The sequence below is a fragment of the Leuresthes tenuis genome, unplaced genomic scaffold (genome assembly GCF_036924035.1).
Source record: "Leuresthes tenuis unplaced genomic scaffold, fLeuTen1.0.hap1 SCAF_14, whole genome shotgun sequence".
Classification (NCBI taxonomy): Eukaryota; Metazoa; Chordata; class Actinopteri; order Atheriniformes; family Atherinopsidae; genus Leuresthes; species Leuresthes tenuis.
This window is the reverse complement of record NW_027325368.1, coordinates 15290193-15312856: the sequence shown is the minus strand read 5'-3', so window position 1 is coordinate 15312856 and position 22664 is coordinate 15290193. Positions and strand designations below refer to the sequence as shown.

The following is a 22664-nucleotide window of genomic DNA, read 5'->3' as shown; positions in this document are numbered from 1 at the left end:
TTTTTATATACATGCACCAAAGTGTGATGCCGACTGTAGACACTGTTTAATTAATGAACCTATTTTTTGTCAGCACGTATATGAGGAACTCAGGCCACCAAAACAGACCAGTGTCAAGAAGCTTGTCTTTGTAAAGAACATAATGTCTCTTACAATCAAATGATGCATCAGTTTTAGGACTAAGTTGTGTCGCATAAAACATAATGACGTGAGATTACTCATAATGGTGATTTTGGTTAGTCGGTTTTTGCCCGCTTTTAACCTTTTTCAGTGAAGGAAATGCCTCTTAGAAAAGCTCAGCATCTGTGAAGAGGGAAACATCTGGCTCAACTCTGCAACACTGTGGGATCATTATCTTCGATGTCTATACACACACAAACAATATGCAGTTTGAGATTTATTCACACACAAGTAGAAGTGCAGTTGCGGGAATGTGCAGGCCTGAACGTCCTCAGACATTAAATCTATTCTCCAAAAAGTTGATAAACCAATTTAACATAAATTTCATTCAATAAGTTGTGCATTGTTTGTGGGTTTTTGCAAGTGTATCAGACAACAGTTAAACCGAATCATTTTGTTTTTGCAGTTTTAAAAGCACACTATTGTACATCCGTTCACCACTGCTGTGGCAATTGTATGGATCTAGTCATTCCTAATGTTTATTATTCTCTGCCACGATGATGTGATAAACCTGGAAAACATTTCCAGCCGTCTCCGGTTTTAATTCAACAAAAACTTTTGTGCAGCAATATGTCTGGGAAACAGAAAACCCATAACCCTGTATTAAATGAGCACATTTCCAACAGAAGCGTACCCTCTCATGCCAGTGATGTCAGCACTCCGTTCTGATCCGGACGGTATTCGTTTCTTGATGTGAACCAGTGCTTGCCAGTGCTTAAACTGCATATAAAACATAAATGCTTGTAAAGTATATATTTTTCAAAACTTGAAACTACAACAGCTCTATGTCCCATATAAGCCGCACAAGAACAACAAAAAACCCCATCATTGTCTAATATTGCTTTTAGTCCAACTCTGCTCCGTACCACAGGAGATGAGATCAGGGGGAGCAGCTGGGATTGGACCCCAAGAGTTCATACTGAGGTTGTGGGTGCACAGGTCAACCTCAAAGTTCATAGCATGCTCAAAGCAAGATTTATCAAGCACACCAAAGCCACTCTCAACTTTCATACACTACTGCATTGGATAGATGTAGGAAACTTCTATTCATGCAGTGTTATTGGCCTAGAGAAGCTTTAGTAATCCTTTTAGATGTTCATGTGAAAGCTTCATGCTAAGATAAATGAGAAAAAATATATATATATAAATTCCACTTTTGTGCCAATTTAATTTGATAAAAGGATAAGGTTAATTTCGCCTTTTTTTTGCCACAGTGTAAAATTTGGTAAAGATCAAAATATTTAGAAATTAAATGAAACATAAAAACTCAAGTCAAAAGCTACCTGTTAAAAAAGGTACAACAAAAGTCCATTAATTTTCAATAAACTTTATTTTAGTCCCATTTTCCCCAAAATATGTTACATACAAAAAGGTGATTGGAATTGAACATTTCCTTGTGTCAAGACCACAACGTTACACAATAAATAAAAAAAAAACAACGTATAAATAAAAGAATAAATAAAACAGGACATTATGTGCCAAAAAAATAAAGACTCTTCTAAATTGGCAGATGGCTTTCACAATGTTGGGGTTTTTTTTGGGGAGGGGGGGTGAACACATGTAAGTAATACTTGTATTCCGGGTCACAGTTTTTAGGATACGACTCTGGATCAAGAAAGCAATGTAAACCGATAAAGGATTACAGTACAGTACAGTACAACAGCGTACAATGTTTTCTTTTTTCCATAGTAGATATTACTGATATATATATTTATGTTAACAGTTGTTCTAAAAGCTTATACCAGGTAGTGAGAGTGTAGTGCTACTGGATTTACTTTTAAACTTGGCTCAAAGTAAAAAGTAAATCCCACCTGTAAAACCCATCTCAAATCTTGTTTGTAGCCAGCTTGACATTCACAAAGGTTGTTATTGCACTATACAGTCATCCCTCAGAAAGGCACTTTTATCTTCCCTCCCCACCCTTATTTTCACCTACCGCAAGTGAATTAAAAAAAAAAAAGAAAAAAGTAATCACTTTAAAAACCAAACCTTTTGGTATCTAGTTAAAAAACGACTAAAATATGAAAAGTGATGGTAAAAAAAAAAAAAAAAAAATTGCAGATGAATTTAGAAAAAAAAAAAAAAGAGTGCAAAACCGCATCAGTGAATTTTGTATCGAATGACAAAGAAAGAAAAAAGGGCAAGTGATGTTGGAACAGAAGAAATTATTCAAAACTTTAGCAACAGCATCAGGAAATAAGGCCATAAATGTTTGTGCATGTGAGGTCAAGATCTAAAGTGATCCTATAGCTGGCTCATTTAAATAAAAAGAAAATAAATAAAAAAAACTACAATAATGTGAGTACCATAGTCCAAACAGGCCAGAAACAAACTGAGGGTAGGAGGGCCTCTCTCCAGTCAAACCATTGTTCCCAATGCATCTATGTTGAAAGATCACAGTTGCAGTCAATGATGGAAAGACCTTGCAGCTAAAATGCTTTTGGAAAAGTGAGCCTAACTGCATTTCAGCCACAAGATTTTCCCCTTTTCCGTTGCAAGCTATCCGGACAGTTTTAGTGTTTAGACACCTTTTTCAGAAACCGTGCCCGTGTAGTCGGCTATCAATGGAGGCTGAAAGCTGCAGGCTCGGTGGGATTCAAAAGATCCACCCAAGAAGCAGAGGTTTTGAATGAGCAAGGAAGGTAACTGGGTGTTTATGGAGGCATCTGCCTGCGAGGCATCCATCATGTCAGGCAAGGTATTAATCTCTTCTTAAAGGTATCAATACCTTTCAGGTGGATACCTTTGAGGCATAAGCTGGGCAGGCACAAACCCTTCAGGCAGATGCTGCTTTGGGCAATTTCCTGACGGCATAACGTCCAACAAAGTCAGTCAATCTGGTAATCTGGACAACAGTCCAGATGAGAATGTCGCTCAGTGGAGTTAAAAAGCCTTTCATCCAGCTACTGGCTTCAGCAGCTCTCCACACTGCCTTGAGAAATCAACCAGTCATGCTGAGTAAGAAAAAGGTCTTAACTGGTCAGGTTGCCTCGAAGGCATCTGCCACTCAGGCGGCCTGCGAGGCACTGAGATGTGCTCTCAGGCATCTGCGTGGTGTTGGAGCAGCTGCACCACATATCTGAGGCGGTGACAAAGCTCAGAGGTGCAGCCCATCTCATTCAGCATGCTGAGGAGGTAAGTGTACGAGACGCGCTCCCGACTGATGTAGGTGAGCAAGTACGAGTCATCCGATGACTTGCAGAGGATAATTTTTGTGTGGTCTGTGTAGAAGTTAACCTAGAAGAGAATGAAAACAGAACCGATATAAGAAAAATACCGGGACAACACAACATTGCCAAACATGCAACAAAAAAAAGGGAAAATAAACCTGACGCCAGGTAGCTCAAGATTACATAACTTGTTTTGTGAATGTATGGTGAGCAGAACTAAAGTTTTATCAAACCTGTAGAGTGCCATTGTTGAAGAGCATGACAAGAGCATGGTCGGTCTTCACCCACTGAAGGAGCAGAGGAGGAGGACCCGAGAGCTGCTCATCACATTGCAGATCTCCACCCTAAGGAAGACAAACGTTGGATTAATTCATTTGATCAGCAAAGACCAACCAAATCCACACAGAATGAAAGGAAAAAGGACTTTTTCCACACCTCCATAAGGTTCTGTTCCATGTAGTTGGCCATGAGCTCCACAATTTGTTTCTGACTGCGAAGCTGCTCAGGTAGCGAGTTGGTTGGAAAAGTGAAGTGTTTGTTGTTGGTCAAGCAGTAATGAACGGTCCTGTTTGAGGGAAAAAAAAAAAACTTAATATATTTGTTTGATGAAAGAAGAGTTTTGAAATCAAAGTCACACTGCCTAGTTTGGCTGTGGAAAATGCTAGACTGCAGTTGAAGCAAAACATATTTGATCAGCCCATCCACTTGGCTGAGTCAAGTTATAATGCAAGAGTCAAACATGGTTTACTTACTTGCGTTGGTCACAAAGACTGAGATGCGTTCCCTCATTGAAGAGCACACCTATGCCTTGGTTTGAGAGCTGGTAGCCAAACCCATATTTGTTCGAGTAGTCAACCCATTTAGTCACCCATAGGAAGGACTGAGGCCTGGACAAGCAGGGTGGGTTTCTAGTAGCTGAAGAAACAAAAAGAAAATCCGAAGCAATTATTGACCAGTTTACAAGGATATAGCATCAGCCTTAATTTAAGATTTGACATCTGCATCACACAGACCAATGGTTCAGCAGATATACCATGCCAGTCATCTTTATGTTAAAAGAACTCCAATCCTACCTGCAGGCATGGTGGCCAAGCAGTTCTTGAGAACTTTCATTGCAGCTTCAGCAACAGCTGAAGGAGTCAGGGCATCCTCACAAGCTGGGGGGGGAACATGAAAGACACTGATAAGAAAAACTGAAGTAACACAAATAGCAAATTCTATTTTTTTAAAATTTTTTTTAAAATAAAGACAGGGAAGTGAAACCTACGTTCCGTGCTGCTGGCCATCGTGCCTTTGAAAGATCGCGAGAAGGACTTCCTGGATTCCTCCTCAGCTGGAGTGTGTTCCAGAGGCACAGAACTGACCAGTTGACCAGTGGGAGAGGCCACCTGAGCACCAACACAAGATATGATTCAAGTGCCCATTTCATGACAATACAACCAAAATGATGGCAAAGATGGAAAACTATTTAAAAAATAAAAATTAAAAGGCTAAAGAATAGTAACCATTGAACTGCTTGAAACATTCTGGTGAATAAGCACTATTAATTCCCACACCCTTCATAAACTTTGCCAGTAAAGTTTCTTTAAAGTCTACCACATCTTAAACTATAAGCTATGGTTGTTTCAGTTTTGTGCATTTTGCTTCTGCAAGATGAAACAACTTTCACAAGTTCAGTGTGCTCTGCAAGCATGCTGCAAGTTTGATATGTTGCCACTAATTTGATGTTATCACTAAGCTGTTTAACCTGTCTGTAAATCATTTGGAAGGATGTCAGTGTTTTTTTTTCCTCCAAACATCGCCAGAAGAAAAAATATATAAATAATTGTCACAACTGAGGGGATATATAAAATATGTCAAGCATTTGCTTAGATAATTATAAGCTAGTTAGCAGTTCTTTCTCAGAACAGGTTCAGTATGTTAGCAAAGAAATATTCACTCCAAAGAGCAAACAGCGTAGCACCCATCAGGCTCCACAAATAGAAACTAGACCAGCCTGATTAGGGATAGGCCAACTGTGCATCCTGCTGTTGTGGCATTTAAACTCTGCTCTAGTTTTTTTTTTGTTGTTGTTTTTTTTTTTTTAATAAAATTAGCAAATGGTCAGGAAACTAACCCGTTTCCTCAAATCCTCACAACAAAAACGGGCTTAAAAAAAGAAGTCTGAATGTACTCAAGTTCCCCCAAATTAGTTAAAATGGCTTCTCTCAACATCACAAACTGTTCTCAATTTCAACAGTCTGGGATAATATGCCATCTTATGCAGATTTCTAACTCATCTAAAAAAAATAAATCATTCTTTTGAATTAGCTACATAATCCACTGACAAAATAATACATGTCTCCCGTCTACGATAGTCTATTCAAAAGGTGCAATTTGTATTCCGAGAGAAAAACGTTTCAGCTTTTCTTCACAATCAAAATGTTATTCATTCGTCCTAGTTCTATAAGGGTGCCATCTCCAACCGGTTGCTGACACACAATTTTAAGATTATGGGAAACACAGGATGCAAAGCAATTCTTTCATAACAGTTTCTACACCTTAAAATGTATATACTTGATTTTCTCCCCATGCCTGACGATTGCTTCAAGACTGTACAGAATGAGTCTGCAATATTCTTGCACAAATAGGGAATAAAATGGAAAAGAAAAAAAAAAAGATTAATGTACCTCATTGGCTCCCACTGTTTTGTAGCTGATCTGCCGGTTGATGGAGCATTTAACAATGCCTGACACCAGCTTGGAAATGTCCTTGTCATCCTTGTCCTCGCATGGAATCCTCTCTACTGCAAAACACAGATTTTGTGTAATTTTAATCACTACAAATCCCACAAGAGATTCCCCCCCCCCCCCATTTGGAAATGCTTGATGAAAGAAAAAATAAATAAATAAACTGAAAACAACGCAACGGATTCATTAATTTAAGACATTTTCAGAGCTCTAAAGAGTGTGGCTGCTGCTGCTTACCTTTTGTTTTTTTCTTGCCAAAGAGGCTCTTGGCCATTTTAGTGAAGAATTTCTTGGCAGGACTTGGAGGATGGAGCTCTGGCACCATCACACAGCTGCTGGGGGGGAGTTTTTCAGGAGTGAAACCCTGAAAAAGAGGCAGAAAAGACATTGGGGAAAAAAAAAAAAAAAACTACTAAAGGCATTTTTCTGACCCAGCTGGGATCTTCAGATTAAGCACAACTGTGAAAAATGAATTGAAATCTCAGTCTCTCCATAGCACTGACAAAACTAGCAGAAGCTCAACATACTTTGGTGAAGAATTCGTGGTTGAGGATTTGCTCCAGGGTGAGTCTGTCACTGGGGTTTTTCTGTAGGATGCCTGAGATGAGTTTCTGTGCAGCAGGGGAGAGTGTTGAGGGCAGATTGTACCGAACTTCCTTTATACATTTGTACGTCTCTTTCAAGTCAAGAGTCTCAAAAGGAGGGTTGCCACACATTAGTGTGTACCTGTGAGGATGACACAAGGGGAACAGTTGGTGAGCTTCTAAGACAAAGCAAATCTAGGCCTCAAACAGAATTGGGGAAAAAAAAAAAAACTAAATAACAATGTTTTAGGTTAAGAATTAGCCAAAAATAAACTTACATGACACATCCCAGGGACCAGACGTCAGATTCGGTACCGTGGCCCTGCCTGTTGAGCACCTCTGGGGCCAAGTAATTGGGAGTCCCACAGATTGTTCTGAGAGAGAAACAAAGGATACGCTCAGTTTAATACATAAAATGATTCAAATGTGCAAAAGGCACATGAGTGGTTGAGCAATTTATTTATTTATTTTTCCCCTGCTACACTCATTTTTCTGGTATTCCACAGGAAGATGTCAGAGGTATTGAAACTCTGTTCTAAGAGCTACACTCAACTGCCACTTTGGAAACCGGTTTAGTTAGGTACATGCGTGGGCGAAGCTGTGGTAGGAAGAATGCGCTTAGTAACCAATGCAAAGGTTTTAGGTCAAGAGGCTTTATGCTAAAATAGGGCATTACGTACTCAGCTGGAACAGCTTTAAAATATCTTCACATAAGTTGTACCATATTCAATGAAATCCCCTCACTTTCTAAGTCTGCTGACACTTCCAGAGAGAAACCGTTCTTTAAAGAAAATACTAACTTTTTCCTCTGTTCCACCGTCTCCAGTTTGGCAGCAAGCCCAAAGTCGCCAAGCCGCAACTCCATGTTCTCATTCACAAAGAAGTTGCCTGAAAGAAACCAATGCATTTGCTCAGTCAGCATTCCACAGATAATATGTGAATCGCCAAAGTCACGGCAGATTCCTGGGATGCTTGTACGTGAGCTCCACGTCATTTTAGTCACTTGCCACATACCTAGTTTGAGATCTCGGTGCAGGATGCTCCTGCTGTGAAGGTACTTGAGGCCGGATATGATCTGTTTGAGGTAATATCGCACCTCTGGCTCCGTCAGCGTGTGTCTTGCCTTCCAAATGTGCGCCAGGGACTGCAGAGACATAGCAATGAGTAAACTGTTGACCCTGCATCCGTCAATGGGACTGTGCAACACTGCTATACACATCCCTGAAGCATCAGAAATTAAATAGGGGTGTGATGATGATTAGTGCCATCAATTAACTGATTTGGCATTTACACATGACTAAGTTAACCCTGTGGAGCTTTTCAATCGTTGTCATGAGACATCACTGCAGTATATAAAAAAAAAAATTAAAGTTATCTGGATATTAATTCTACTTTACAGTATTGACAGGTTGCAACATTCAAAGCAGAAGCTAAAAGGGGAACCCCCAGGGGGTTGGATAAAATAAATGATGAATAGTTCCATTGCAGAGTAATACAAAGCAAACAAGCACTTCAGAGCTACACAAACCATTGTAGAGATTTCTGAAGACTCACCTTCCGACTGCAGAGCTCGAGGAATATGTAGATGTTGTCTTGGTCTTCAAAATAATGAGAGAATTTCACCACATGCTTGTGCGACAGGGTTCTGTGCAGTTCGATCTCATTCGTAATCTGTCAACATTTGACAATTGATCAGTGTGTGTTCTTTACTCAACACTGAGATTGATATTTTCCACCCCTGTCCGCCAAGATCTCAGAAAGATAAAACTGCCTACCTTGTCCCTCTGGTGTGGTTTGGAAACCCTGCTCTGTGGAATCACCTTCACAGCATACATTTTGTTGTTGGACAGGTCTGTCATCTCATAGCATCTTGCAAAGCCACCCTTGGGAGAAAACATAAGAGTTTAAAAATGCAGCAGGTTAAAAACATGCACTGGCCATAAATATTCTGCTTCAAAGGCCAGTCTTTCATATGATGATCAATAGCTTGAGAGTAGGCAATCAAATTATTCCTCATCAGCAAGTCAGCCAATTCTGAAAGGCCAGAGTGGACAAAATGAATAAAAACTGTCTGAATAGGGGTTAATTAAATCAGATGTATCCTTTTATAGCCAAGATAAACGGCATCTGCTGTTGTCATGTAGATACTGAAACCAGCAATCAACCCCCCCCCCCCAAAAAAAATGTGCGCATCGCTGTTTATTGCAGCATTTATGTTGATACAATCAAGGGTCTACATGCTCGGGGACATAATGGATAAAGCAGACCGCGCTGCTGCATTCAGCAACTGTGAAAGTGACGAAGACGTTTCCAGCTCTGCGGCAAGCAGCAGAGACAGGGAGGGAAAAAAGATCTGGCTGACTGCCCGACGCAGCGTATCAATGACGAGCAACATGTTGATACACTCCCTCCATTCATACTGTGGTGAAATCATTGCAGTCTGATGCAGGAATCACATAGCCAGGCAGATTTGACTTTGGCTAAACGGCCTTAAAAGGAAGCCATTAAAACGCGAGGTGTGTTGTGTACAGTCATAGTTTTTTTATTTATTTTTTATTAGATTTTGCCAGCCATGTGTGCGCACACAGGAGCTGGGGCACACCTTGCGCCTGATTCATTCAGCAATGACGCGCACAGCAGGGGGAGATTGTTCAAATTCACCACGAGGTAATTATGTTCCCGAATCATCAAAACACTTGGAAAAGGGCTCATGATAACTTTTAATCCTCATATGTTTTGCGCATGAACCTAAAACGCCGCCTAATTAATTCAGATTCGACATCCATCTGTCGCCTCAGACCCAGCTGGTGAAGCGGGCAGCAAACACAAGTACAAATTAAACCTTCATACCTTTCCCAAAAGCTTCCCTTTACTGTAGGATCTCCCGGTCTTGGTGTCCGTCACCACCTGAGCCAGCTCTGGTTTGGTTTGGTCTGCTTTATTCCTGCTGTTTCTCGCCGGGCCAGAGGACTGTTGGGCTCCACGCTCCGGAACAGGCTTCAATAAATCCGCATTCATGTTGTGGCATGAAATACGCTGCGCCGCGGTGAAACAACCGGTATCCATTAAACACAGCGGGAACCGTAATCGCCTCTTGTATATATCCCTTTCGCTTAGTATGTCTCAGTAAAAAATCTGGTGTACAGCGACGCGATCCGTTCCTCTGACTGTCTCCATCTGGCACGTCTGGACACAGATCTCCCGCATATATAGAGAGCAGCGACGTCATGGGGGCGGGGGGAAGTGGCGCAATGGTGGAGAAAGTCCAGATGATTTGCTTTGACAGAGCCTCGATCAAAAATGCATGTGGAAGCCCAGAAAAGATATGAATGAAACAGCACATGTAAAAAAAATTAAAAAAATAAATAAAAAACGCTCTCACCCACATTGATGTCAGTCATAATGGGAGGCTAATGATGCAGTAAGGCAGCCATGACTGTTTCTATCTCTCATCTGTCAAACCTACATATTATTAAGGTTAATCATATTCTCATTTTACTTTTCTATTCCAGGTAAACATGGGTCCTGAACTCTCCACTTTTACCGGTTTCAAAATGTCTGTTTGTGACTAATGGGGATGGCTTTTTGAAACACTCCAACTTAACCTGCCCTGTTGAATTTGATAGTGCATGTTACCACTGGTCTAGGTTTTATTACACTCCAAGTTAAGCTGCACCAGTCCCACTTTTATCACATTCAAGCATGGATCTCTGAGCTACCTTGTCATGCTCCAAAAACAAAAAAAAACAAAAAAAAAACTGAACCTATTTTACGGGTCATTAAATGACAGCGAGTCATTTACAAAACAAACAGAAATACAAATTAAGGTCCGACTTATAGAGTTGTTCTGCCTGGAACTACAGAAGCTACAATACACAAGGTTAGATTCAATCTGTGAAGTCCCCAGATGTTAACTTCTGCCACCTGGCGGACAACACGCAGTTCAACAACTCTGCAGAGGAAACAAAAAAAGCTGGTGCTTTAAAACTGTTGACAGAATCAGTGCTAAACGTTTCATCTGAACAAGTGTGAAATTCAGTCTTCACGGACTGGACGGTTAAAAGACTTCACATTTCTTTTCTATTTCTACAGAAGAGCGCAATAAGATCAGAAAAGAGACGGGTGCACAGATCAGGTCAACGGTTTTATTTGATGGAAGCTGTGGAACCATCCGAGGATGGCAGAAGACGACAGTAACCAAAGTCAGAAAAAAAATGAACAAAACGATACATTTTCACAACTATGTATCCCAACTGGAACGGTGCTGCCACACAAAGAAGTTAGAGCAAGACACTGTCTGACTCCACGGAAAAAGGTCCCACTGAGGAATTACACGGGTGTCCCATTTTACTTTGCAACTGGAATGAGAAAAGCATGTACATTTTTTTTCTTCTTCTTCTTCTTCTTCTTCTTCTTCTCTTTGTAAAACAAATACACACAGACTCATGTGGTAATGTTGAGTGTTGCATTGGGCTGATGCGGGAAACATTTTATCAATTTATGGAAGGCCAGAGATGTGAAGGCGGACGTGAAGATTTGAAAAAAAAAAAAAAAAAAAAGAAAAAAAAAAAGAAAGAACAACTCCCCATTTGATTTTGAAGCCCTTTACAGAAGGGAAATGAACTACACCTCCCACAATTTACTCCAAAGTGTTGGAATCTTGCATCAGCAATGACGAACAGCTGAGTTATGGATGCCATCTGCTGGACAGCGCTCCTTATTTTCCACCTAGTAAGATCTCTGCATCAGGGCCCATGACTAACAGATCAGCTGCACATTTTTTCTTTTTAAGTAGGAATAAAATCAGGCCATTCAACATCATACCTGACACATTATTTATGAGTTATACACTTTGAACTTCAGCTTTTAATATCCAAGTCACGCCTGCTCTCGCCCCTCACGACTGTCATTTGGTCCCGCCGTAGAAAGGCAGCGACATCTAGAAGTCCAACATGCCTTCTCCCCGTATCTTCTTCTCTTGGGACTCTGACCAGGCTTTGTTGATGGTTCTCTTCATCTCGTCGTCACCGTCGTCGTAAATCTTCTTCAGCATGCTCATCAGACCGTCGCTGGGGTCGCCGTTCTCATCAACGTTGGCCTTACTGTTGGTAGACAATTGGACAGTGATGGTGGTATGTGCGAACTTCTCTGAGCGCACCCAAACCGCTTTCGTTTGGAGATCAACAAAAACGCACACACCTGTGCCCTGTTGTGCGTGTGGCCAGATGGATGGTGGGCCGAACAGTGCAATCTGCTCTAGTTCTTTTAACTAATCAACCCATCAGTATGACACCTCATTTTCATATAAGCTATTTTTACATCTACTTTTAAGTGCTAAATTTGCTTTTTTTATTTATTTTTTACCATCAACACTGGTATCTAACCAAATGTTTATCTGCCAGCTTCCCGTTGCCCCCTGTCTGGTGCGGCATGTCACAGCACAAAGTTGCCCGCTCTTCATATTGCACAGTATAATGTTAATGGTGTTGAGATAAGCTCAAATCACTTGCAATGCACCCAGTAAAGACCGAGGAGGTTACTGCATTTATTAAATTGGAAAGCAGTTATCTGGTCTCCTTAAATAACATTCAATGCACGTGATTATTTTCAGCTGTTCATTAAATCTGAAAAGTTCCAACATTAAATGACTTCATAAACATACAGTCCTCAACATTTTAAAGCGATTCATCCTTAATTAGCAACTACAATGAATTTAATTGGTTTTTAATGTCATAATCTCTGCTTTGCATCCTGTATTTTTTGTTTGTTGCATTTTTTTGGGGGACAGTATAACATCCATTAAAACCTGGTTAGACGTGTTGACACAAAATTTCAAAATCTTATAAATCTGCATAACAAAAGTCCGAGTCAGAAGCACATATTTAGCAATATTTATAAATATGAAAGTTTACACAGCAATTGCTTTAATAATCATAATGTATCCTATATGTTGGCATTTATATTATCCTTCATACTGACAATGGAAACAAGACTTTTGTTTAAGCTGCTTAAATTTGTTTTAAAAAAAGAACCAATCTGAAGCCTCCATATTTAGGCCACGCAGACAACTAAAAAGGGCATTTGTATTAAAAAAAAAACAAAAAAAAACAAACAGGCTGCTAGCTAAACATTCTTAGACTAAACACGACTGGTTAAGATCACAAAAAAGATGAGATCAAAGAGCTTGACTGTCGCCATGAAAAATGTGTCCGGCCCACCTTAGTTATGAATGTACAAATCTGCAGGTTTTCCAATTGGTGCACAGTTATGGTTCAGTTTACTATGAGCACATTTCTCCCAACTAATGCATCATTAGCTACCGACCATGCATTCAAACAAATGGACTCCAATAAGTTCTTAAAAAACAAATAATTTCCTCAAACTGAACTTACTCTTTCTCTTTAGACTGCTTATCCGCTGCTGTGAGGCATTCCCACTTCTTGGCTGTCTGCTTCTTACACATGACCAAGACCATGTCTGTTTTTATCTGTTGCAGGGAGAAGAAACAGTTACCGAGCTTTTAGTCACACGAAGATACCTAAATAAGGATAAACCACAGAGTGAGCACTGAAATTGCACTTCGGTCGTTAGCATTCTTCCAGCTGACGCAAAGCCAAACAAAACTGTGTCCGTGTCTCAAATTAAAACAAGAGCTTTCATTTGTTAGCCGTTGATTCACTATTTTCCATTTCTATCTGACAAACAGCTTTAAATCCCATGAACAAAGAAATCCAAATGGTCAAAAGAAGAATACTCAGCACATGTCATGTGAAGAAGTGGTTCTACAGCGATAAGTAGCCAGAGTTGTACCTTTCAGCCTTACTTCTCAGTTCAGTACTTGTTTTTTTTTTTCTTCCCCCTCTCTTTTCTTGAGCTTTTTTCCTGTGGCTAGGTTGAACCTTGTTTCAGTTATGTAACAACTTGCTTAAAATGCGTGCTTTTAGTTTTATGATAAATAATAAATGGCTGAAAAAGAAAAAGAACTCTATTCATCTCCAGAAAGGCGGCTGCAGACAGGCTCTGAACAGAAGGTGTGCCACAGAGATGTGGCGCAAAATATGTCAGAAAATCCCCCAATCTCACGGATTAACTAGTTTATTTGAGGTCAAACAACTTCAGTCATTCAATTTCATCAAGAGGAAGGAGCAGATGGATCTAGTGCAAACAAGTGATAACAGGGACAGCCAGGATTGGAAATGATGTGGCCCTCGTGACACAGAGTCTGTGCATCCAAAGAGGGACGACCGGCGCTGTAAAAGAGGGAAGCGCCATGCGCAGCATCACGTAAGCAGCCGACAGACATGTTCACAAGTCATTTTTTCCAAGCCCAAGTCAAGCCTTTGTGTTCGACTCCAAGTCAAGTCTCAAATGACTGAAATGAACATTCTATCGTTAGACACATACCATTTGGCCTAGATAAGACTGCATTGCTGTATGTTATGCCATGAAAGCATGAACTGTATTATCAATATATGTAATATCATTATACACTGCAGGATCGGTCACTTGAGGGGGCTATTTCAAACCAATGTGAAGAACCACCATGAAAGCTTGTCTGAAGCATATAAATGTATTTGGAAACGTGTGCTTGCTCTGCACCACAGGATACATTAACAGACATATTAATAACTGGCTGTGTAGCCTGAACTTCTCATGCATAACGTTTTTCAGCGCAATTGCACTGCATTTTTCAGTTTTTTGACAGTCAACCTGGAATTCTATCAGGTGTCCCTGAAATTGGCGATTTGAAAACAGCAATCAGATTTTCGTTAACCTACATCCACGTAGACTTGGCTTAGCAATTCATTTGGTAACTGTTAACCTTGGCTACTTAACCAAAGTCCTTCCCAAATTTCACAGGCTGCTGCAGATAATATTTTTTCTGCATCGATGGGCAGCCTCCAAAAGAACAGCAACAACATAACTAAAAAGGCCTACAGCCCAGACTGCTGCACATGGGACTGCTCCCAAGTGGCAGCTAAAGGTATAACATGTAGACGTGCACTTGTGGGGCACCTTCTCCTGGGTCTCTTTAAAAAAAAAAGGTTATATACCTTTTTGTAGCTGTCCTTTTCATCAATTGGATGCAACAGGTTGAGAACTGTAATTTGGTGGTTTTTGCCTTTTAGATCCTTTACCAGCACTGAAAACGACCTGCAACAGAGACGGTAAGCATATTCAATCGTATAGATGGAGTCACGTGACGGATAAGCAAAGCACATTGATCATGGCATTACCTTTCTGTAAAGCTGACCTCCACATTTTCTGGTGGGATTTTCTGCACATCTTTTAAGTCCAAGTAAATTTTGACAAACTTCTCAGATTGGTCCCACGCTGCAGAAGAGATGCAAAAGTGTGAACGATACGTTTTCAGCCCTTCCAGACACTTTCAGAATTGTGAATAAGTGCCAACAGTTGTCTTAGTAAAAAAAAAAAAACAGCTCCGTACCATAACTGGTGATCTTCACCGTGTACCCCGCTTTAGAAGCTGCAGATGGGTCTGCCTCTCTCTTAGCCTGTTGCTCCTTCTGCTGCCGTTTGGTTGTCAGCTCTTTCTCCACCTTCTTCTGCTCCTGTTTTAAGAGTTCCTGCACTCTTTTCCTCTCTGCTTTCTCCAAGAGAGAGCCCAGTTCCTGCAAGTCTGCTTCCAGCTGATTGATCTGTGTCAGGCAAAGAATGGGATAAGTGAGAAACTTACATCTTTGTAGTGGCTGAGACACAGTTGCAGCAGTATACCAGTTTCCACGTGTGCCGTGTTGGGAAATTTGCTGGTTATTATGTCATGTTTAGATGAGCAAAATAAATAAATCTGCCACATGCACACATGATACTGAGTGCCAGTCAGTCGTGCCAATTTAGGACAACCTGCATATGCAGCAGAAAGAGTCAGAAACACATCAAACACCCCTCCTTACAGGTCAAGATATGCATTTCCCTTTCTTGGTAATGATACTCCCTTAAAGCAGCATGTTGGAAATGCAGAAAAAAAAAAGTCTGAATTTGTGAATGAAGCTCAAAAAACCAACAACATGCTACCAAAGTCTTTTCCCCATCTTTACTATAGGTTATGCGACTGGCTCCTGGACTGGTTTGAATGTGTGTATGTAAGCTGAAGACACACAGTACCGTCACACACACAACTGAAATGAGCCATCTCTTACAGCTCGACTGGGCGAGACCACGGTCCTTAACATTCATCTCCTGATACCTGTACGTAAAAGTATAGCCGAATTCACAGCACAGACGTGGTGTTTAAGTTACTCAAATCGTGGTTTTGTTAGAGGACTCTGCAACTATAAAACCCAGGAGCAGAGGGACAGTCTGAAAATGCCCCACGTGTTGAAACGTAGTCTCAACGATTTTCAACCACGATTTCTGACACGTTTAGCCATCTGACAAAAGAAACAGAATAATGTGTGAATGAGAGCAGCTTTATTTGGGAATTCAGCTGTAGCAACGTGCGCTTACACTGTATGTTTTTACAAAAAAAAAAAGATGCTATGCATTGTAGTAACTCTTTGATGTTACCAACTTCTTCTTCTACTGTGTTCCGGGCGGGAACTGTGGCGTATCTTTAAGGCCCATTAGAGTCTAGCTGAGTTTCTACACAAAGTAATCCAGTGTCCAACTGAATTGTGCGAACCCGATTGGATTTCAGTTTTCAGTTAGAAGTCACGTGAACATGCTCAATGACAGGAACAATGTGGCAGTGCTGATTAGTCAGTGCAGCTTTTCAGCAAGCACATCCACAACAAAATAAGTTTCACTTAAAATATATTCAGTCAACCAAATACGGTATTATAAAACAGATGATGATAATAAAAACTGTATTCCATGAATTTTGGTGTACTATGGCCCGACATAATGACTTTTGATACAAAATGTGGACACAAGCATGGCTGTAGTGTTTGTTTAAATAACAAACACCTCAGCCAATGTGAAACAAGTTTGCAAATCATTGACATTCAGCATTTTACTTTGACCTGTAGGGACTGAACTGCTTTATTATTTGGAACAATGACCCGTCTGCCAAATACATAAACATACCCGAAATACTTTGAACAGGCTCTATACGCTATCAGAACAAAAGCCAACATTAATCTAATAAGCGATCACAAGACGCACACTACGTTGAACATTTCTAAAACCTTTTGATTTTCAATGTGACTTCTTGACTAAGCGATTAAGCGTAAATTCTGTTTATCAAGGCGACACACAACTTACTCACCATGAAGTAAGTTGCTAGAATGTTCTGATGAACTCCACTCAAATAGCTAAGCTAGCAACCGAGCTTCTAAAGGACGCCACCAGACATGACAAAGCTAATTTTTCAAAATGTATTTTCTATTAACAAATCAACTGCTTCAGTTTTAGTCACAAGCTTTACCTGAACTCACGGACTAAATAAATACATGGCATATCCTGACCCTGAGGGTGGCATGCTACTGATAAACAGCGGCTAACTAAGACACCGCTATCGCTGAAATGACGCAAGCCCAACCGCCTATTAGAAAATAATACAGTTTTATTATTTTTTTTTTGTCAGTGTTTTTTGGCTGGGAAAGGAAACATTCTACACACCTGTTCAGTTATGTCCATTTTTGTTGCGTCCGTGTCAGAAGCAGGCTTTATTTTTGACTAATTGCTACTTGGCCACTACAGTCTACGGCGTACACGATCTTTCCCAATGAATAGCTCTCTTCTTCTATTAGTCGATTAGTTATTCTTCTGGCGTTTATTGGCGATTGGCAAACAACGTTATGGCGCATTACCGCCACCAATTGGTAAGGAGTGTGGAACAAGATAGCAAGTCAAACAAAAACCCCACTATATATCGTTATTACCATTATATTATTTTAGTCCAGCGGACACATAATGAAATATGATTCATATATAAATATGATAAACATTCATCTCCTGAATTGTTCTGTAAAATGTCTATAAGGTCAAACTGCGATTTTATCTCCTTTCTTTTATCATTGTTATCCTTTCTCTCATATTTCTCACATTTAATCAAAACGTGTTCAGTTGTTTATTCTTGGTTACTAAATTCCCATCTACCCAAGTCATGTTTGCCCATCATGCCCAGCGTGTCCCGATCTAAGTCTTGATTTTAGCCTTTCATGTCTTGTTTCCTCCTGTCCTCCTCACTTCTCAGACTTTCCTTTGACTTCTATAAAGCCACCGTCCTTTTCTCACTTCTTCCCATTGCTTTTGGCATCTTTCCTCAACTCTACTGTTAATAATACTTTGCACTTCTGTTTTACTCTAGGTCACTGTTAAATCAATGTTGTTTTGCTTGGAAGATTCCTTAGCTCTCTCGTCTGCACTTTCATTTCTGTTAACCCCTATATAGCTGGTACCCATAGAAAAATCACTGTTAATCCCATCATTTCAATTCTGTACATGGTTTGTTGAAATCTGGTCTCGTATCTGAATGACTGCACTGTATACTGGCAAATAAACTTGAATCAGAATAGATAACCGATCTTAATGGTGATGTATCCTCAATCCATTGCACTGCTAATCCCAGTGCTATCATTTCTGTTGTGTAAACTGATAAACCACCATTAATTCTTTCACCTATTTGAGTGACAGCGTTGTTAACGCTTTTTCGTTTATGGGTTTAGTGACGGTTCAATAGCGCGATATTGCATGACACATGGATTTCATTTAAGGCGACTCCTGAGTCAGTCTGTGCTTTTTACAAGGTGACAAAATGAGGTTACTGCCGTTGGAAGAAAATATGATTTCCCTTGACAATATCTACACTAACACCATACAAACACTGCTGTCTCAAAGGACATTTATCAACAAATCAAGACACTTACAACACCAGTAATATACAACAATATTTATTAATCTGTAATTGTGCACAGTATGTTCAATGTGCATATGGGCTTTTCTTCACTAACATGAACATTTATATTTCTGCTCTTTATTTATTGTGTGCAGCAAATATAACACGCACAGAAGTCTGAAGGGCTGATGTCTTGACCTCAAATTTATGACCACTGAAACAGCCCGTTTTTCCTTATTCAATCTGACTGCAAAAGTCCAACAAACCCACGGTCACCACCTGGCCCGCAGGATCCCAGACATCTGATTGTGGTCAGCAAGATGGCGGAAGATGATACGACTCAGTCGCCACCTCCTCTTCACTCCCCGAGGGCGGGAAGTCAACACACACCTGTTGCGTATCCTCACAGGGCAACTGTCTCTGGGCAATGTTGCAATCTCTTTGTCTGCTACCTCCTGCAAAGATTTTTTGAAACATTACAGAAATGGTGGGTTAGTGTCTGTTGGCTCGTTTTCTTCAAACTGCAACGAGTACTTTCATACTGAGAATGAGTACGTTAGTAGTTGGACTTGCAAGATCTAAATGAATAAATTAAAAAATAAATAAATAAATAAATCATAAACCCTTCATGGGGCATCATGTGTGGTTTGTATACTATAATATGGCATATGAATGTTGCATGAAATCAATGAGGAAGTGCATTAAGACTAAGTGTAATTTTTACAGAAACTCTACCTGAAGCTCTTTCGGTAGGATGATATTCTTCCTCAGTGCGTTAATCCGTAACCTTTCATCAGCATAGTCAAAGGCCACCTGTCTCCTCTTGACATCCCTCAGCATCCTCCAGTCAACATAGTAACCTCTCACCTGCTCTACTGCTCCCCAGCAACTCCTCAGTGCCTGCAAACCATGTACATGCAACCACATATGTTAATAGCATGTCCCACGTATAATAAATGAACAAACTGACATTCCTCCTAAATTTCAGCCAAACATTACAGGCGGCTTTGAATGCCCTTGTATGACAGCCGATGTCATTATATTCATAATGTGCACGTCTGTCCTTTAGGCAAAAATTATGATGATACCGCTTCTCTGAGAACATTTATGAAAGCAATAAATTAGATCTACAATTCAGGCAAAAATTTTAACTTTTCGGCCCCTCTACAGAAAAACATCAAAAGTCTCATCATGTCCATTCAGGTCATGAAGACTCAGTTCACTGACTAACATGAAAACATATTCATATGCTTTGAGGACATCTCGTTCGGTCGATGCCATTTAGACGTCGGGAGCCTCAAACATGACTTGAGATTTAATTAAGAAGAAAACAAAGAAAAACGTCACTTGCAATTAACAATAGACACGACATTTATAGTTTGTTTCGGAAGAATATTACATCCGTGTTACCAATACCTATGACAACTAGCAATAGCCAGAGAGCGAAGTAAGTCTACAAAAACTATTACTGCTACGTTCTTTATTTTCAGTTCAAATAATGTGCCACACAAGTTCAAGAAATGCGGTGCAATAACTGCGACAAATACAGCTACATTATTAACGTTACCTGCTGAGGTGCACAGACGGTGGAATAAAGGGCATTTAACCCCAAACATGATATTCTGTGGACCGCCATGATGGATGAGCTGTTGTGCAAGACCACCAAGTGAGGATAGAGGTGAAGTATATCGCCACCTATCGACCAGGAGTATGAAATGCTAAGCAGTGGTAAACCTGGAAGATGGTCAGTGTTCTATGGTTCAGACCTGTCCCATCCATCTATAAACAAACTTTCAGTATTTTTTTTTGGTGGGAAAAGAAAACGCATCAGTTTACCAAGCAGAATACAAACATTTAAATATTCAAAGCTCCCATTCAAATTACATTTTTTATTTTTTCTAGAATGATACAGTGCATGTAGGATGAAAAGTCTAATTTGTTCTGTTGAACAGCATTGCCTGTCATCTTTTTTTCTAAAGTGTAAAACTAAACTGATATCTGTAGGATATCAATTGTGCACAATTTTTCACTTTTCAGTTGGGTTCATTGGATAAATACATTTAAATGTGACATTGCAATGCTTAAAGGGGTGTGATATCATAAAACTTGTCAAATAGGCTGTAATTACACTGCTTTGCAAGAGGTTGGATTTTCTGGTGTTGGATAATCCTTTTTGCAAATACCCTTTAACATACAGATTAATTTGCATGAGCATAATATTTCAGAGCCTTGTGGTAATACTTTGGGACCAGTAGGGGGCAGTGTAGTCATTTGATCTTTAACTTATTTTAAAACCTCTCACCAGCCACTAGGAATATCCTCCAACCCCAATACTGAATAGAAACCTTATGTCTAACTGAAATCCTACGTTCAAATCCTTTCAAATCCAGACCCATCTTTTTTCCCCCAAAAAAACACTAAACAATGAAGCCCTTGTCTTCTAAGAAAGTGCTTATATCCGCTTTCAGTGTGTAATTCAGCAGGGTGCTGTCCTTAAAGTTTTATAGAGAAAAAAACAAACCAACAAACAAAAGAAGCTGATTCTTTTGAATAACCCTCGTTATTGCAGAGCCTGTAGGGGACGCGTTCTTGGATAAATATTAACACATGACAAAGTGCAGACGGCAGTTTCGCTATAAAGAGCAACATTATGAGACAGGCTGGGAAACCAGCACAGGGATCTAAACAATGAATGGCAGAAAAATAAGCACGCTACTGTAGCGTACAAATAGCTCTATTTGTAAAGCTCTCACTGAATACATACTAATCTCTGGTAAGTATATGCTGTTGATGAATGGAATTTTCTTCTTGATATCACTATGATTGTAAAAATACACTATGTTGCTAAAGGCTTTAACCACCACATATTTCTTTATTTTGATTCCAAAGAGCCATATTTTCTTGTAATAATTCAAAGTGGTCTTGAGTAATATTCCTTCAGGCTTTCTTTTCTTTTCTTTCATGCATAAAAAACGTGCCTAACTGAAGTGATGACCAGTGTTGTGTCAACAAATAGCAGATAATTTAGCAGTTGTCTCCTATTGCTAAAAATGACCAATTTTAAAAAGTATATTTAGGCACTTTGGAAGACAAAAGAAGAGTGAAATAGGTAAAAAGAAAAAAAAGAAAAATCTGGCATCTAGCGTTCACTGAAGCCTCATCAGAAATTGCATCAATGGCCCATTCTTGAGGAAGAAAAACAAGGAGGAAAGTCTGAGGTATGCCGAATAACACAAGGACTGGACTGATAATCAGTGGCAGCAGGTCTTATGCAATGATGAATCTTCACAAAGCCTGGACCTCAACATTACTGAAGCAGTGTGGGATCATTTGGACAGAGAACGAAACAAAAGATCGGCAACATTCAAAGAAGAGCTTTGAAATGTTACTTAAGAAGTCCGGAGAACTGTTCCTGAAGACTACTTAAAGAAACTGCAAGAAAGCTCGTCTTTGAGGGTTCAGGCTGTGCTGAGCAATAAAGGTGTTCATAGCAAAAATTGACTTTCAAGCTTGTTAGAATAGTACCTACTCTGTTTTCGCCTTATAAACTGTATTCCCATGTATGTTTTAGCATGTTTCAATAACTACACTGCACCACTTCATCATTTTCTTGACAAGAAATGAGGGCCTTTTGCACAGTACTGGATTGGGTTTCAACCAGGACAAAATGTTTCTGTGAAGTTCTAGAAATTTGGAAAATAGAGCATCATTATTTGACAGCAGCAGTTTATCATAGTTAAAGTGCTTTTCGGTCCTCAGATGGTTTTAGCCCTTAGTTCAAACCCCTGAGGTGGCTGTTACGGGAAGGCAAAATCATTCTCTATGTGATCTCGTTTCCCTTCCTCACATAGAGACGTCAACGGCAGGGAAAGTTCTGAGAGGTGACCTTCTAGAATTTCTGAAATTTAGAATAAATGTCAGGCAGCTAGCTTCTGCAAACAGGAATCAAGATTTGTGTTATAAAGACCTCTTTGCTGCAGGGGTTCAAGCATTCTTCAGTTGGACCTCTAACAGCTTGATTCCAATGAGCAGTTCCTCTGATGCTGTAACAGTGAGGTTCTCTGCACATCAGTCAAATGTGGCACATGCAATACAGACTATTCATACTTGAGCCATCACATGTATGTTAATCATGCTGCTCAACTACATTACACAAAATTAATACAACTTTGTGTCTAATCCCATTTAGTATGAACTGCTG

General features: G+C 39.9%; 3 protein-coding genes across 3 annotated transcripts; all 3 read right to left on the bottom strand.

Annotated features, from left to right (window-relative positions):
- Positions 1-1491: 1491 nt before the first annotated feature.
- On the bottom strand, positions 1492-9842 carry plk3 (polo-like kinase 3 (Drosophila)). The gene is made up of 15 exons (XM_072363693.1): positions 9514-9842; positions 8439-8546; positions 8218-8334; positions 7678-7807; positions 7464-7551; positions 6942-7037; positions 6607-6805; positions 6317-6443; positions 6020-6135; positions 4618-4738; positions 4424-4507; positions 4103-4265; positions 3786-3915; positions 3584-3694; positions 1492-3417 (listed from the first exon to the last, which is right to left on the bottom strand). Exons 1-15 carry the CDS (start codon positions 9727-9729, stop codon positions 3220-3222), a joined length of 2004 nt encoding a protein of 667 aa, XP_072219794.1. The 5' UTR covers positions 9730-9842; the 3' UTR covers positions 1492-3219.
- Positions 9843-10794: 952 nt separating this feature from the next.
- cacybp (calcyclin binding protein) lies at positions 10795-17364 on the bottom strand. The gene is made up of 6 exons (XM_072363956.1): positions 17245-17364; positions 15113-15323; positions 14901-14997; positions 14718-14817; positions 13056-13150; positions 10795-11765 (listed from the first exon to the last, which is right to left on the bottom strand). Exons 1-6 carry the CDS (start codon positions 17260-17262, stop codon positions 11603-11605), a joined length of 684 nt encoding a protein of 227 aa, XP_072220057.1. The 5' UTR covers positions 17263-17364; the 3' UTR covers positions 10795-11602.
- Positions 17365-18502: 1138 nt separating this feature from the next.
- mrps14 (mitochondrial ribosomal protein S14) lies at positions 18503-20129 on the bottom strand. Its single transcript, XM_072363549.1, has 3 exons — positions 20031-20129; positions 19199-19363; positions 18503-18918 (listed from the first exon to the last, which is right to left on the bottom strand). The coding sequence occupies exons 1-3, from the start codon at positions 20097-20099 to the stop codon at positions 18736-18738; spliced, it is 417 nt and encodes a 138-aa protein (XP_072219650.1). The 5' UTR covers positions 20100-20129; the 3' UTR covers positions 18503-18735.
- Positions 20130-22664: the final 2535 nt, after the last annotated feature.

Excerpts from the sequence above, each read along its gene's own strand:
- plk3 (XM_072363693.1), bottom strand. The coding sequence starts at position 9,729 with ATGGATACCGGTTGTTTCACCGCGGCGCAGCGTATTTCATGCCACAAC. Across the intron at positions 7,808-8,217 it reads TCGAGCTCTGCAGTCGGAAG|TCCCTGGCGCACATTTGGAA; the intron begins GTGAGTCTTCAG and ends ATGTCTCTGCAG. Across the intron at positions 6,806-6,941 it reads TGGTCCCTGGGATGTGTCAT|GTACACACTAATGTGTGGCA; the intron begins GTAAGTTTATTT and ends TCATCCTCACAG.
- cacybp (XM_072363956.1), bottom strand. Across the intron at positions 14,818-14,900 it reads GAGGTCAGCTTTACAGAAAG|GTCGTTTTCAGTGCTGGTAA; the intron begins GTAATGCCATGA and ends TCTCTGTTGCAG. Across the intron at positions 13,151-14,717 it reads AAAAGGACAGCTACAAAAAG|ATAAAAACAGACATGGTCTT; the intron begins GTATATAACCTT and ends TCCCTGCAACAG.
- mrps14 (XM_072363549.1), bottom strand. The coding sequence starts at position 20,099 with ATGGCGGTCCACAGAATATCATGTTTGGGGTTAAATGCCCTTTATTCC. Across the intron at positions 19,364-20,030 it reads CCGTCTGTGCACCTCAGCAG|GCACTGAGGAGTTGCTGGGG; the intron begins GTAACGTTAATA and ends CATGGTTTGCAG. Across the intron at positions 18,919-19,198 it reads TCCTACCGAAAGAGCTTCAG|GAGGTAGCAGACAAAGAGAT; the intron begins GTAGAGTTTCTG and ends AAATCTTTGCAG.